Raw genomic sequence first — 14,932 nt, 5'->3', positions numbered from 1 at the left:
GAATACTTATCGTACCACTTACCCAGAAGGGAGTGCAGTCAGAGAAAATTGATCTGAGCTCTCGGGGGATTTCCCAGACCGATCTTGGTATCACTGGAATGAAGTGACTGCTGAGATCTCTCCATCAATGCAAGGTTCAGTCCAGGAATGTCCGGAACATGGATACATTTTTCTGCCTGCACTCGCCTCTAGGCAAAAAACCTTGATATATACTCCATTCGTTGATAGTGGCCTTGACATCCAGACTTTTTGCATAGTACCGTATATACTCGAATATAAGCCAAGGCCCCTAATTTTAACACAATAAACTGGGAAGATCTGTTGACTCAAGTATAGGCCTAGACTCCAAGCTCATGCCCCCTTTATATAGCCAGAAGCCGCTTGCCGCAAGTATACATCAGCCCTTTGTTCCCAGTATATGTCCAGCAGCCTCTGTCCCCCAATATACAGCCTGCAGCCCCTGTCACAGTATATAGGCAGCCCATGCCCTCTAGTACATAGCCTGCAGCCCCTGCCACAGTATATAGCCATTCCATGCCCCTGGTATTTAGCTAACAGATCCTGCCCCCAGCCCTCCCCGAGGTAAACCCAGCCTATAAGAAAAAAAACAAAATGTGTACTCAACTTCCTACGCCCATCTGGCAGGTGCACATTTTGTTTAATGTTTTTTTAAATAGACTCGAGTACGAGCCTAGTTAGGGTTTTTCAGCACATTTTTTTGCTGAAAATCTCGGCTTATACTCGAGTTTATGCGGTACTCTTTTCTATGATGTCAACTTTCATATATTGCTATGGGCCACCAGTATATAGGAGGGTCTCATAGAGAGGCATTATAGAACTTTTATTCCGTTTTATGCCTTTCTACATCAGAGGAACCTTCCCGGATGTCATAAGTTATTATTATTATTATTATTATTATTATCATTATTATTATTATTTATAGAGCACCAGTAAATCCCTGGTGCTGTACTATCAGTAAGGGGTCACATACATAACATTAAGACAAAAACAGATGGAAGTTCAGATGGATTTGCCAAAATCTGCTTTGTGCTTGGCACAAGCTCTTATACAGGCACTATATCTCCTGGGGAGCCCTAAGAGCCACATTTTGGAAGTTGCTCCTTAATCTTTTTTTATGGATCCTTTTGGGCACTAAAGGAAATTTTTTTTACAGGTTATGTACAGCAACTAGTCTTCCGAAAAGCAGACAGTTCCTACGCAGCTTTCAAAGACCGTCCGGCCAGTACCTGGTCAGTATAATCCCTACAATTATTTATAATCTGCCATCATATTCTACAACGTGTTACAATCATGAGCTGACAGTATACACAATGCAGAGCTGAGGTGTAATAAGGGTTTAATGTTCTCATGGTAGGAAAAAATACAAACTGTTTTTAAGATATTTTTGGGGAACGGTAAAGATGGCATGAGCTTGCACGTAATTTAAAGTAAGGGGAAGAGGAAATCCAAGGTAGTAGCCAAGTTATGTTAGTACCGCACATTGAAATGGAAAACCTGGGTTTTGGCAACATGGTAGATAATAATAATAATAATCTTTATTTATATAGCGCCTTCATATTCCATAGCACTTTACACATCACAGGGGATGTATACAAATATAATAAGACATTATAGAGTACAAACAGTCATATGGAACAATAAGAGGGAGGGCCCTGATCACAAGAGCTTACAGTCTATGAGGATGAGGGGGTGACACAAGAGCTTACAGTCTATGAGGATGAGGGGGTGACACAAGAGCTTACAGTCTATGAGGATGATGGAAGGACACAAGAGCTTACAGTCTATGAGGATGGGGGGTTACACAAGAGCTTACAGTCTATGAGGATGGGGGGTTACACAAGAGCTTACAGTCTATGAGGATGAGGGGTGACACAAGAGGTTACAGTCTATGAGGACGAGGGAGTGACACAAGAGCTTACAGTCTATGAGGATGAGGAGGTGACACAAGAGATTACAGTCTATGAGAATGAGGGGGTGACACAAGAGCTTACAGTCTATGAGAATGAGGGGGGGCACAAGAGCTTACAATCTATAAGGATGAGGGGTTGACACAAGAGCTTACAGTCTATGAGGATGAGGGGGTGACACAAGAGCTTACAGTCTATGAGGATGAGGGGAGGACACAAGAGCTTACAGTCTATGAGGATGGGGGGTTACACAAGAGCTTACAGTCTATGAGGATGAGGGGTGACACAAGAGCTTACAGTCTATGAGGATGAGGGGGTGACACAAGAGCTTACAGTCTATGAGGATGATGGAAGGACACAAGAGCTTACAGTCTATGAGGATGGGGGGTTACACAAGAGCTTACAGTCTATGAGGATGAGGGGTGACACAAGAGGTTACAGTCTATGAGGACGAGGGAGTGACACAAGAGCTTACAGTCTATGAGGATGTGGGGGTGACACAAGAGCTTACAGTCTATGAGGATGAGGGATGACACAAGAGCTTACAGTCTATGAGGATGAGGAGGTGACACAAGAGCTTACAGTCTATGAGGATGAGGAGGTGACACAAGAGCTTACAGTCTATGAGAATGAGGGGGTGACACAAGAGCTTACAGTCTATGAGAATGAGGGGGGGCACAAGAGCTTACAATCTATAAGGATGAGGGGTTGACACAAGAGCTTACAGTCTATGAGGATGAGGGGGTGACACATGAGCTTAAATTCTATGGGGGTGAAGGGGTGACACAAGAGCTTACAGTCTATGAGGATGAGGTGGGACACAAGAGCTTACAGTCTATGAGGGGGTGAGACAAGAGCTTACAGGCTATGAGGATGAGGGGGAACAAAAGAGGTAAAGAGCTATGGTCCAGCCATTCTTTATAAGGGAACAGTATAAAATAATTTAATAAATATGAATTCTGCTACTTGAACCAGCCATCAGCCGCCATCTTATATACAAAGTCCAAGGTAAATTTGACTACAGAGAAGCCTGGAGCTTGGTATATATCTGGTGTTTGCCGGATAACAGATGGGAGGAGGACACAGGATACGTTTTTATGCAGTTAGTGAGTGTAATAAATCTACTTTAAGAGATGGGTTTAAGAGCATGTTTGAAACTTTGGAGGTTGGGTATTGGTCTGAGATTCTAGGGAAGGGCATTCCAGAGAATTGGTGCAGCTCCGGAGAAGTCCTGGACACGTGCACGAGAGGTTCGAATTAAGTTAGAGAATAATTTAATATCACTGACAATTCCAAGAGCACGGGATGGGCGATAGACTGAGATGAGAGAGGATAGGTAGGAAGGTGCAGTATTGTGCAGAGCTTTGTGGATGAGGGTCATTATTGTAAACTGAATTCGAAAGGAGACGGGAAGCCAGTGCAGTGACCACCACAGACTGGAGGCATCCGTGTAGCGTTTGGTCTGAAAGAAGAGCCTGGCATAAAAAATAGATTAGAGAGGAGACAGTTTCATGAATAGAAGGCCGATTAGTAGGGAGGTACAGTAGTCTAGTTGAGAAGGTTAGAAACACAAGAAGTTTAAATATTTTATTTTTTTTTTATCAAGGCAATACGAAAAAAGACATCAACACATAGGGGCAGATTTATCAAGCAGTCTGAAAGTCAGAATATTTCCAATTGCCCATGGCAACCAATCACAGCTCCCCTTTAAAATATTCATGAGCACTGGTGAAATGAAAGCTGAGCTTTTATTGGTTGCCATGGGCAACTGGAAATATTCTGACTTTCAGACTGCTTGATAAATCTGCCCCATAGTTATTATCTTAACATTTCCACCTTAAGCAAGCAATTTGTAATCAGCAACTTAACACCAAAAACAAAAGACAAGCAAAAAGTTCCTCCCAAAGTCCCTAGATTACCTTGTTTGAGTTGCCCGGGAAAAAAACAGAAAAGAAACCATTCCTTACCCCCTCCTCCAACATACATGCCACTCATTCCATTCTTGCATTAAGAAGATTGCCACCGTCACAGTGCCTGGATCTATGAGTAATGTCCCTCGTTTATCAAAGATAGGAGCCATAACAACAAATGAATGAACAAGATGGGAGCGACAAATAACAACTTCACAGTGGAAATAATTATCTAATATTTTTGGATAACGCTCTTCTTTTCTGTCCAGGCTCACTGCTTACGTAGCCAAGGTTTTTGCCCTGGCTCATCCCCTCGTGGAAATTGAGATCAATGTGTTGTGTGGCGCCATCAAGTGGCTGGTACTTGAGAGACAAAAACCTGATGGAATGTTCAAAGAAAACGCCCCGGTTATTCATCAGGAGATGGTGGTATGTATCAATGGAGGACTTGTTCAAGTTATTTTTGTTGGTTTTAGTTTAGGGCTCAGTGAAATATTGCGTTCATACAATATGTATATATTTTTTTTACTCAGGGAGATATCAAAGGGTCTTCAGAAGATGTTGCACTTACAGCCTTTGTCCTCATCGCTATGCTGGAAAGTGAGGAGATCTGCACTCCACATGTCAACGTAAGTGTCTTATGTTCATAGTTTCTTAATGGGTTCACAATCCAGAACTTATTGCATTCATCTTACATATATCTTGGCCTCCTCTTTCTAGAACCTGAAGATCAGTATCGAGAAGGCGACCAGCTTCTTGTTGGGTCAGTTTGAAGAACTTAAAAAACCGTACACCATCGCTATTACCTCTTATGCTCTCGCTATGGCTGGGGCGATAGATCATCCAGAAAAGCTGCTTTCTGGTACCACAGGTATTTGGACCTCACTGAACATTTCATTAGTTTGCCTATTTAAACAAATATTTTAAGTTAATTACAGTGTCCACCATCCACTTTGTTCATAAGTGATTTTCTCTTTGTTTACAAGACAAACTTCAATGGAAAGCAAACTCCCAATTCATCACCATTGAGGCCACGTCTTATGCTCTTCTGGCTCTTTTGCGCTTGAAGGTTTACGATCTTACAGGACCAATTGTGCGCTGGATCACCGAGCAGAGATATCATGGAGCAGTTTATGGTTCCACTCAAGTAAGCAATGGCCATACTTTGGGGTCACGCTTGTTTGCTTGACCTTTCATGCTGTACTATGTATTGTGTTTCGTCCGGTTTGTAGACTTTACATATACCTATTTAGCTGTTCTTGTCTTGTCTAGGCTACAATTGTGATGTTCCAAGCTTTGGCTCAGTATCAGATTGATATCCCATCTCTAAGTGAAATAGATCTGGATGTGTCCTTTAGGCTCCCAGGGAGGAGTAGTGACAATGTCATCCGCATCAATACTGATAACTTTATGCTGGCACGTTCAGCTGAGGTGAGTAGGATAAACCTTGATCTCTTCTGGTGCAGGATTTTTAACATAAATTTATTTTAGAATTTAGAACGTCTATATACAAAAGTTCTCCACAGATCTATTGTATTTTTATATGTGAATTTTATGTTTTTTTCTTAACCCTGAGGGGCTTTGGGCAAGATTAGGCAAGAGTATCTCAGAATTTGTAAATTTTAGACATTAATGTTTTTCACCTACATGCAATCTTTCCACTACATTCTCTTCTTCTATGGTTCACGTGGATTAGGGTTTAGTAAAATAATATATATGTATGACCTGCTCCATGTACGTTGGACAGCCCACCCTTCTGTTCAAGCTTCTGGTTATATTCATTGTTAAGTATTGTTATATTTTATACAGTACAGATTTATTTATATGACATTGTATAACTTTATATTACAGACCAAAATGAATCAAAAGTTTATTGTGAAAGCCAAGGGCAAAGGACAAGGGACCCTGAGGGTAAGTTGATACCATATTAAGTAAGGATGATTCTATCCTTCTATTAATGGATTCCTCCACTCCGATCTTGTAGAGGGTGCTAGACCCTAGTTCAGTGGTGGCGAACCTATGGCACGGGTGCCAGAGGTGGCACTCAGGGCCCTCTCTGTGGGCACTCAGGCCATTGCCCCAATTTCACTAAATCCACCAAATCTTCCTGTAGTCCCAAGCAACTTAAAAGATGCTGCTCTCAGCACTATTTTAAAGTGACATTTCATTGGCTGTTTAGAACAGGAAAAGTGAGAAGGTGTTGACAGAACTGCATTGTCTTTGGAGGTCATCCTGCTGGAACCACCATTCTTCCTGGAGAGAAGCTACAATGATAGTCTGAATTTGTCCACCTTCTTTCAACTGTATTGGTGGCCTTAGTGGGCTAATACAATTGAATGATGTTGAAGGACAGGTAGCAATAAGTTACTGCTTGAAATGCCATGTTGGCACTTCATGGTAAATAAGTGGATTCTGGTTGTAGTTTGGGCACTCGGTCTCTAAAAGGTTCGCCATCACTGCCCTAGTTGTATCCACAGAACCAGTCTCAGTGTATGGTGCTCTATACTCCATATCATTCACTTCTGAATGGTAATGAATGGACCCGAACCACAATGTTGAGCAAGGAGTTTGGTTTCCGCATTTGTGTTTACCCCCACAATTGGTGCTGGCACCTATTGCAGGTGTTTCTCATTAAATGCCACTCAAAGGGAACCTGTCATCAAGAGGGCCATTTTTCAGTGATGATAAGTTCCAAAAGGGCATGTAATGCTCAATGTAAATAATGTTTTGGTTAGTCCTTAAATCGTTTTACTTCTTTACAATCCTTTAGTTTATCCAATGTTGGGGGGAGGGGGGTCTTCAAATGTAAACGGTTGTCTGTAAGGGGAGAAAGTGGGAGAGAAAGGATGTTGGAGGGGCTGGGTTAAATATGGGTGAGGAGCAATGCTGAAGGGAGGAGGGATGTGATTGAGCAAATGACTGATTCTATTTATAGTCCCCCACCACTCCAGGGGGGCAGGGAGCAAGGTAAGATAAAGTGAAGGATTGTAAAAACGTAAAAGGTTTAAGTTGTAATCAAAACATGATTTATATTGAACATTTCATGCCATTTTGGAACCTGTTATCACTGAAAAAGTCCCTTCATGATGACAGATTCCCTTTAAATTTGTGGAGAGAATTCGGGTTAAGAACTCAAAGTTGAATGGGTCTACTTGTCCCTAATTGTGAGCCAATTAACACAAAACCTCTGACATGACTGATATTAGGGAGTAAAATAGATATTAAATCAAGAAATACTCCAAGAAGTGGCAGAAAATTGGTGTAGATGGGTCGAATTCAAACACTTTCACCACCCTCAACTCTCCCTCCTTACCCCAGATTCCAAAATCTGATTTGACCTTGTGATTCATTATTCAAAAAGTTGAGGGAAAGTTGTTTTTTTTTATTACAAAATTTGTATACATTTTATGACTCTTTAGGTTGTTTCGATTTACCATGCCCTTGTGACAGAGAAAGAACAGGAGTGCAAACACTTTGATCTCTCCGTTACAGTTGAAGAAGTAAAAGACAAAGTCAAAAGTAAGTATCTAGATCAAGAAGAAGTCTTCCTTACCACCAAATTCTCATCTAGAAATAAATCTAAAAAAACTGACCACAAAAGAATAAGGTTTATGGGGCTTCAACAAAATTTCAAAACAATGGGGCATATTTATCAGGACCTCTGCGCCACGCCAGTAATCGTAAATGCTAGCCTATTGCTAGCCTTCAGGCCAGTGGGACGTGAAGGGGCATGAGGGGGGGAGTGGCTGGCCGAGCAGAGGGCGTGGCCGGCCGGGAGTGGGCCCAACGTGCAGTGTTACTGTCCCCGTGCCGGCGCACTCGCTGGCGCTGGCAACTTTTAATCCCTGCCTGGCGTAGAATAAACACCTCACTGCATCCTGCCCCGATACATCAAGAGGCTTCCACCAGCGTATGATAAATGTCCCCCAATGTCTTATTTTAAATAATACTAAGTTATACATCTTCATGTAATTTTTCTTCAATTTTTCCTTTGTAGTTAGAGCTCCAGAAGGTGCCCTTTCAACGTCATCAGTTGAGATCTGCACAAGGTAATGAAACATTTCCTATATACTTTGTCCAGCTAGATAGTCATCCTATGTCACTCTAACATTGTGCTCCTTCTGTAGACATCTTAACAACAAAGATGCCACCATGTCTATCCTGGATATCTCTATGATGACTGGATTTGCCCCTGATGTTGAGAGTCTTAATAGGGTGAGATTCATTGATTCGAGGCATTTTCTGGGACTGAGTATCGCTCATCGTCGACTAGATTGGTGGGGTCCAATAGCAGCTACCTGAGGTGGCAGTGGGGCTCTGCAAGTTTTTCTTTTGTTTTCTCTCTCTATGACATCATATTTATTGGTAACCAACATGGGGAGAGAAAAAGAACTGGACCGCACATCCACACATCACACAATGATCTACTGCCGCTAGGCTACATTATATAACGAACTCGGGGTTCTTAGTTACATTTTGATCAAATTCTATAAGCCCACCAGCCACTTCACGGTGACCTCCTTATGGTGGGTCCCTATGCTATTATGTGCGGCATCACATGGCGTCCACCACCGCTGCAGCACAGCGCTGGCAGGGACCAAGACCATGTTGCCCCCCAGCAACCATACAGGCAGGCATAGCCCCCATGGATCCGGGCCCCAGGCTCCCACCAGCACCGCACCACAGAAGCGGCGGACGCCATGCAATACCGCACCATGTGAACAGGAAAAAAGGCTCACCATGTGTGCACAGGTGTTCTGTTCCATGTGGTCTCAGACACTAGCTGAGAGGAAGGAGGCAGCCCCTATATGCAGTCTCCTGCTAATTTAAAAACACCTGGGTCGAATGGGGCGGAGTGCTGGTACCAGGAAAAACTAAATAAATGAAGGGATAGAATGTACTAAACCAACATGGGGAGAGAAAAAGAACTGGAGGGCACATCCACACATCACACAATGATCTACTGCCGCTAGGCTACATTATATAACGAGCTCGAGGTTCTTAGTTACATTTTGATCAAATTGTATAAGCCACCAACCACTTATTTATTGGTAACATTGGTGCTCAGGCCCAATCTATACAATGAATGGCGCTGAGCTTGATGAGCTGGAAGAGTCTCCTCAATCACAAGTGATCAATGGTGTTGTTGGACTCAATCTGGATGGATCAGATAATGATGACCCATCCTTGCGCCTAGAAAAGTTCAACAATATTTATGTCTTGGAAGACCTTATTTTTAAATGGAATTGTCTATTATTTGAATAAAATATATATATTTTTATTATACAGCTAATGAAAGGAGTGGACAAATACATCTCCAAGTATGATATTAACAAGGGTGCTGCTGAAAAAGGATCCCTCATCATCTATCTGGATAAGGTTTGGTCATTACCATATTTATCATTAATAGACTTATACCTATTACTCACAATATACAGATACACAGAACATGGTCCAAAATACCAAGGAAACCTGATTCAGGACTAATTACTTATTTCTAGTGTACTTGAAAAGTTTACTTTGCAGTTGCATGTGGAAAAGCACATGGTCAGACCCCTTTTTGGAGACCTTAAGGCATATCTCATTCTCTAAACAGCTTTTAACCCCAAAACTTTAATGATCAACGTGATTGTCATTGGTGGGTCCTCAAAATAGTGAGAATAAAGGTGCCTGGTTTAGAATGAAGGCCCCATGTATTGGATGTTGAGGGCTAAACAATTTGGTCATCATTGGGTTTAGGTTTCATGTACACAATCTGTGTGCCTACCTGAGGTCACCTACCTTGTCTCAGCCCCTCTATTGGCGCATGAAAGGTACAGATGTCACATGTGACTATACATGTGACATCTGTACTTTTCATACGCCAATAGATTGGGGAGGCCCAAGCCACAAACATGGGCAGGAATAGGACCTGTACCGAGTTGTCTACAGTTTTTACACAAAAAACATGTCCATGTGGGCCATTTCCAATGAATGTTTCAGTATATCATCAGTTACAAAAAATAGAAAGATTAGGGACAAAACAACATTGATGCCATCATGAGAGTCCACATGGTGAAACAATATTGGGTAAAAATTACCCCACATCTTAAAAGTAATCTGGAGATTCCGTAAGAAGAGGTATGAGAGCCCCAAGTATGGCTTCATCACTGGCATTAGAGGAACCTGCAACAATGTGTTTTAAATGTATAAAATTTCTTTTCTTAGTCTATTTTTTACTTTTCTTCTCTTACTCTGGACAGATCTCACATAAAAAAGATGAATGCATCAAATTCCATATTCATCAGATTTTCAAAGTCGGTCTCATTCAACCGGCATCTGTCACGGTGTATGACTATTACACCCCAGGTAGGTAACATGGAGGGGTTTCTATGGACCTGATGCGATTAACATGCTTTTATATTCATATTTTACTTTCTTCATAGAAAACCGCTGCACTAAATTCTACCATGTGGACAAGGGCAGCCAATTATTGGGCACCATCTGTCAAAATGATATTTGCCGATGTGCTGAGGGTAAGTCTCCGATGACCAGTTTTTAAGATGGGTTCTCCACATATGGTCACTGATAAAGGCACATATTCAATCATACATAACTCATTATATGATAGAGGCTGGTGGGCTCTATCATAGTGACCAAATTATAGACACTTCCTCTCCGGGAAACTAAGATCAGTCGATAACAAGAGCACACACTATTACAGTGTCTAAGGGTCAGCTCCAGGTTTCAGTAGGCCCCTGGGCGACAGAACCACAATAGGCTCCTTTGCAGTGAACTCACGTGGTGGCATTAAAAATTCAGAAACTAAAACAGTCTCCTGTTCCCTAAAATATTCCTTATAAAATTCTGTAGTTTATCATACCAAACAGTCCCCTCATGGTTATTTTATATAAGCCCAAGGTCACACCCTATGGATTATTAGATACAGTCCCCCTCAACCCTATGTATTCCTTATGTACAGCCTTATGTGGGCCCCCCCAGCAGCTCTGGGCCCCGGAACTTGGGCGGGTATGCCCAGCGCTGGTGCCAACCCTGTGTCTAAACATAAGGATTCTGGAGCTCATGGTTTACTGTAAAGTAGAAAATGATCAAATCATGTTTCTAGTGTTTCACTTTCGACCTCCTGACATTGATAGTTTTACGGATTTTGTCTTTCAGAGAACTGTTTCTTGAAGCAACAAGTGGAAGGGGAAATTAATGCATTGTGGAGATACAACAAGGCATGTGCACCCGGCGTGGACTATGGTGAGGAGCAAATATTTTTACACATTGTGGGAGGATGACTAAGCTGTATGAAAAAAAAAGGTCCTTAAAATATTCTCAGATGAAGGAAGATTGAATTTGCTTAAATTGCTGTATTGTGCACCAAAATTTGCAATGACTTTTTCAATTAATTAATTCATAGATTAGAGGATGTAAAGTTAGATGCACCCAAGGAACTCATTAACCCCTTACCGCATTTGGACGTTACTGTACGTCCGGTAGTGGAGGTGGAAGTATAAAGCGGGCTCATGGGCTGAGCCCTCTTCATACTAAGCAGGTGTTTTCTGCACAATGGAGCAAACACCCGTTGCTAACACCATCAGATGCTAACCCGTTGATCGGTGTGGCGCCGCCATCTTGCCTCGGATTGTAGCTCCCCGTGACATCATCGCGGGGGGGGGGGGGGGAGAGGGCGATCCGTTGCCATAACAGCCTTGGGTCACACAGAGACCCAAGGCTGTCATGTTTGAGGGTATTACAATGTGCGATTTGCACATTGTAATAAATGATGTGCAAAATCCCCATATACTGCCATACTGTATATGGTAGGATCAGTCAGACAACCTAGGGTTAAAAAAATAACATTAAAAAACCTAAAAATTCTAATCACTCCCCTTTCCCTAGAACTGATATAAATATAAATAAACAGTAAAAATGATAAACACATTAGGTATCACCGCATCCCAAAATGTCAGATCTATCAAAATAAAATAATGCTTTTCCCAGCGTTTCACCCTCTAAGGGAAAATAGCACCCAAAGTCGAAAATGCCACAGTATTTGTACAGTCCAGTAGCAAATAAGCTACTGGTGAGTTTGTATTTGGTATTAAATCTAGTTATTTATGTAGGTCACCTCTTAGTTGTATATGTGGGGGTCATCGGGTTATCCATCCAGACTTGTGTTAATTTTTGGTTATTTCCTAGTGTTCAAGACTCGCCTAGAAAAAATAGAAAAGACTAAAAACTATGACAACTACGTGATGAAGATAATCACTGTCATCAAGGAAGGTAAGTACAAGAGAAGACGGGGGGCAAAATGTCTCCTTATAGGATGGCTATGTATGTAACTAGGATTATGTAAGGATAAGCAAAAGTGCAGTGCAAAGTTGTCTTCTGTGGGATTCCCAAATACTCCGAAATACAGTCCAGATCTGCTGTTTGACATTATATGAACAGAAGGATTTGCCACTGAAAAATAATGTCTTCTATTCGTAACAAAAAAAAAAACAAAAACCTTTCTACCGAAACCAATGGTGTGGAAATTAGTGTTGACTTTTTGGCTGGAAGAATGGGGCTGTACTCGGTGCTGTTCTTCCGGTCAGATGTAAGAGAACTCATGATTGATGGTTTTTATGGTGAAGAGGTGGTTCCAGCCTTATCTATATGTTGTTTTGACGCTTTATTTTCCATCTCGTCTTATTTTTAGGAACAGACGAAAATGTTGTAAATCATCAGAGGAATTTTGTCAGTCACATCAAGTGCCGTAAAGCCTTAGATCTGAAAGAAGGGCGCGACTACCTGATCTGGGGCATTAAGAATGACCTTTGGGACCAAGAAGATGGGTGAGTGATGTGATCATTACTGGTACTGAAATTATTGTAATAATTTAGGTCAGCTCAAAAGTACTCATGATATACCCTGTGAGGATGTCATCAATACTAAACAATTTAATATATAGCCCCCTAATAATGTAATAAATAGTGCCACCCTAATAAATTAATATATATATAACACCACCCTAATAAACTTATGGTATATACAGCCCCCAATTAAATTATATACAATACCCCATAACAACCTACCTCATATATGTCCCCCTTTTAATTAAGATGTGACCCCCATATTTAATCACCCCCATTTAAGTTGTATATAGAAGCCCATCAGGCCACCCCCCCCCCCCCCAGTTCAATTAATATCCATCCTCTATTAAAAAAAATTCCCCCTCCACCACCAGTTTAGTTATATAGAATACTTATATAGAGAGCCCCACTCCCATTTTAATCATGGTCCTATAGTAAGTCATGGCCCCCCTTCCACCGGGTTTTGTCACATATAGAGCCCATAAGATCCCTCGCCCCAAATTATTTAGGATCTGTCCCGATATTTAAATCTCCCTCTCCTATTAGGTCCTCTCCTCTACTCCCGGCTCTTCTGCCGAGCAGCGCTGCTGTGCATGGATGCAGGTGGTGTGACATCATCAACCACCGCATGCGTCCTCCACAGCCATAGAGCAGTGTCAGAACAGACAAATGGGTCTGCTGCTGTACCGCTTGCCGAAAGTGATGGTAAACAGGCAGTATGGATTGTCAGTGGCAGATTTGTACTGCTGGTTGGTGATTTGGGCGAATGTCTGAACCACCCACAGTTGTTCTGCCGCTCTTTTTAGGGCTCCGCATCTGCCGCCTGAGGTGGAATTCAATCCCGCCTCATGGCAGATGCAGCCCTGGTCCAAGGGCTTAATAAATTGGTGCACGGGCTGAAAGTGTCTGATATGACTCTTCACATTAATGAAGCTGAAATAGAACTTGGTAGATTTGCTTTACGTTTGGTCATATTTTGCACCAAAAAAAGTTTGTGCCAATAAAAGTTTGAACGACCAAAATAGAAGCGGATTTAGGGACAGAAGAGAAGCTAATTTGTGGCAGCAGACAGTATATATATATACATCCGCCCATTGAACAGGCAAAAAATAGGCCAAAATTTCAGCTTTGAATGACAGTAAAATAAAGTCCATTCTGTAATTGTAGGAAAGTAAAACATTCTGTAACTATAAATTCTGTTTTAGCTATTCGTATATCATTGGAAAAGACACATGGATCGAGTGGTGGCCAAATGAAAGGGAATGTCAGGATGAAGAGAACAAGATCCAGTGCGATGACTTTGCTGACTTCACTGCGGATCTGGAGATAAATGGATGCGCTTCATAGGAACAGGAACTCTACATCTTATCAGTCCGATTGTAATGTGAAATGCTTGTTGGTTATTTCTTTTGTTTACTTTGTTGGATAATTTTCAGAACCTTCAAGTCCTTACACCAAATCTTTAAAAATGTACAGTAAAGGGGGCGTGGCTGCAGGACGGTGGGTGGGGTTTCTTCAATGTTTGGGGATGTAGAATGTGCACTTTATAGCAGCAGTCGTGGGGGAGGGGTATAGAAGAGAAATGTATTAAAAACACTTGAACGAGATAACATACCACATGGACCATTTTTTCCAAACAACGACCATGCATCAAATGTCACATGTTCATTAATTTTCCTGTATTTTGTAACAAAAAAGTACAATAAAGATTAAATATTAAAATTTTATTTGTGGTGTTTTTGTGGATTGTCAGGTAGAACTGGGATACAACATGATGCCCACTGGGCCCTTCTGATGCCAGAAGTGTTTTTGTGTAACTATCAAACGCACTCAAAGATAGTAAAGTCTGAGGAGCTTCACAAGACCTAATCATTTGTAAAAGGACCAGTCCTATCCAGAGCCCTGCTATAGTGTATGTCAGTGGTGGCGAACCTATGGCACGGGTGCCAGAGGAGGCACTCAGAGCCCTTTCTGTGGGCACCCGGGCCATCGCCCCAGCACACCAGACAGAACTCAAAGAATCTTCCTGCAGTTGCAAGCAACTTAAAAGATGTTGTTTTCAGACATATTTTGATACTTCCTTCACTACTTTGAACTGTAGGAAGAGGGAGAATGAATAGACAGGGACAAATTATCTTTGGAGGATTCTCTGTGTACAGAAGCACACTGGAAAGAAGCTAAAGTGATGCAAATTTTCCATCTTTCCACTGTGCTGCTGTCCTCCTGAGGCCTATATGATTGAAAGTTGAAG

At 41.8% G+C, this 14,932-nt stretch overlaps 1 protein-coding gene across 1 annotated transcript in view; it reads left to right on the top strand.

Annotated features, from left to right (window-relative positions):
• The window catches only part of LOC140128221 (A.superbus venom factor 1-like), a 44,028-nt gene extending 29,620 nt beyond the window's left edge, over positions 1 to 14,408 (top strand). The window contains exons 25-41 of the mRNA XM_072149760.1: positions 1,175 to 1,250; positions 4,108 to 4,267; positions 4,372 to 4,467; positions 4,559 to 4,709; positions 4,825 to 4,985; positions 5,111 to 5,269; positions 5,690 to 5,749; positions 7,258 to 7,357; positions 7,836 to 7,887; positions 7,966 to 8,053; positions 9,128 to 9,217; positions 10,081 to 10,186; positions 10,264 to 10,353; positions 10,997 to 11,083; positions 12,026 to 12,109; positions 12,528 to 12,663; positions 13,887 to 14,408. Of these exons, the coding sequence (XP_072005861.1) occupies positions 1,175 to 1,250; positions 4,108 to 4,267; positions 4,372 to 4,467; positions 4,559 to 4,709; positions 4,825 to 4,985; positions 5,111 to 5,269; positions 5,690 to 5,749; positions 7,258 to 7,357; positions 7,836 to 7,887; positions 7,966 to 8,053; positions 9,128 to 9,217; positions 10,081 to 10,186; positions 10,264 to 10,353; positions 10,997 to 11,083; positions 12,026 to 12,109; positions 12,528 to 12,663; positions 13,887 to 14,028 (1,838 nt within the window). The 3' untranslated portion in view covers positions 14,029 to 14,408. The remainder of the gene's footprint in view (positions 1 to 1,174; positions 1,251 to 4,107; positions 4,268 to 4,371; positions 4,468 to 4,558; positions 4,710 to 4,824; positions 4,986 to 5,110; positions 5,270 to 5,689; positions 5,750 to 7,257; positions 7,358 to 7,835; positions 7,888 to 7,965; positions 8,054 to 9,127; positions 9,218 to 10,080; positions 10,187 to 10,263; positions 10,354 to 10,996; positions 11,084 to 12,025; positions 12,110 to 12,527; positions 12,664 to 13,886) is intronic.
• Positions 14,409 to 14,932: the final 524 nt, after the last annotated feature.

The sequence above is a fragment of the Engystomops pustulosus genome, chromosome 4 (genome assembly GCF_040894005.1).
Source record: "Engystomops pustulosus chromosome 4, aEngPut4.maternal, whole genome shotgun sequence".
Taxonomy (NCBI): domain Eukaryota; kingdom Metazoa; phylum Chordata; class Amphibia; order Anura; family Leptodactylidae; genus Engystomops; species Engystomops pustulosus.
This window is presented reverse-complemented; position numbering and strand designations above follow the sequence as displayed.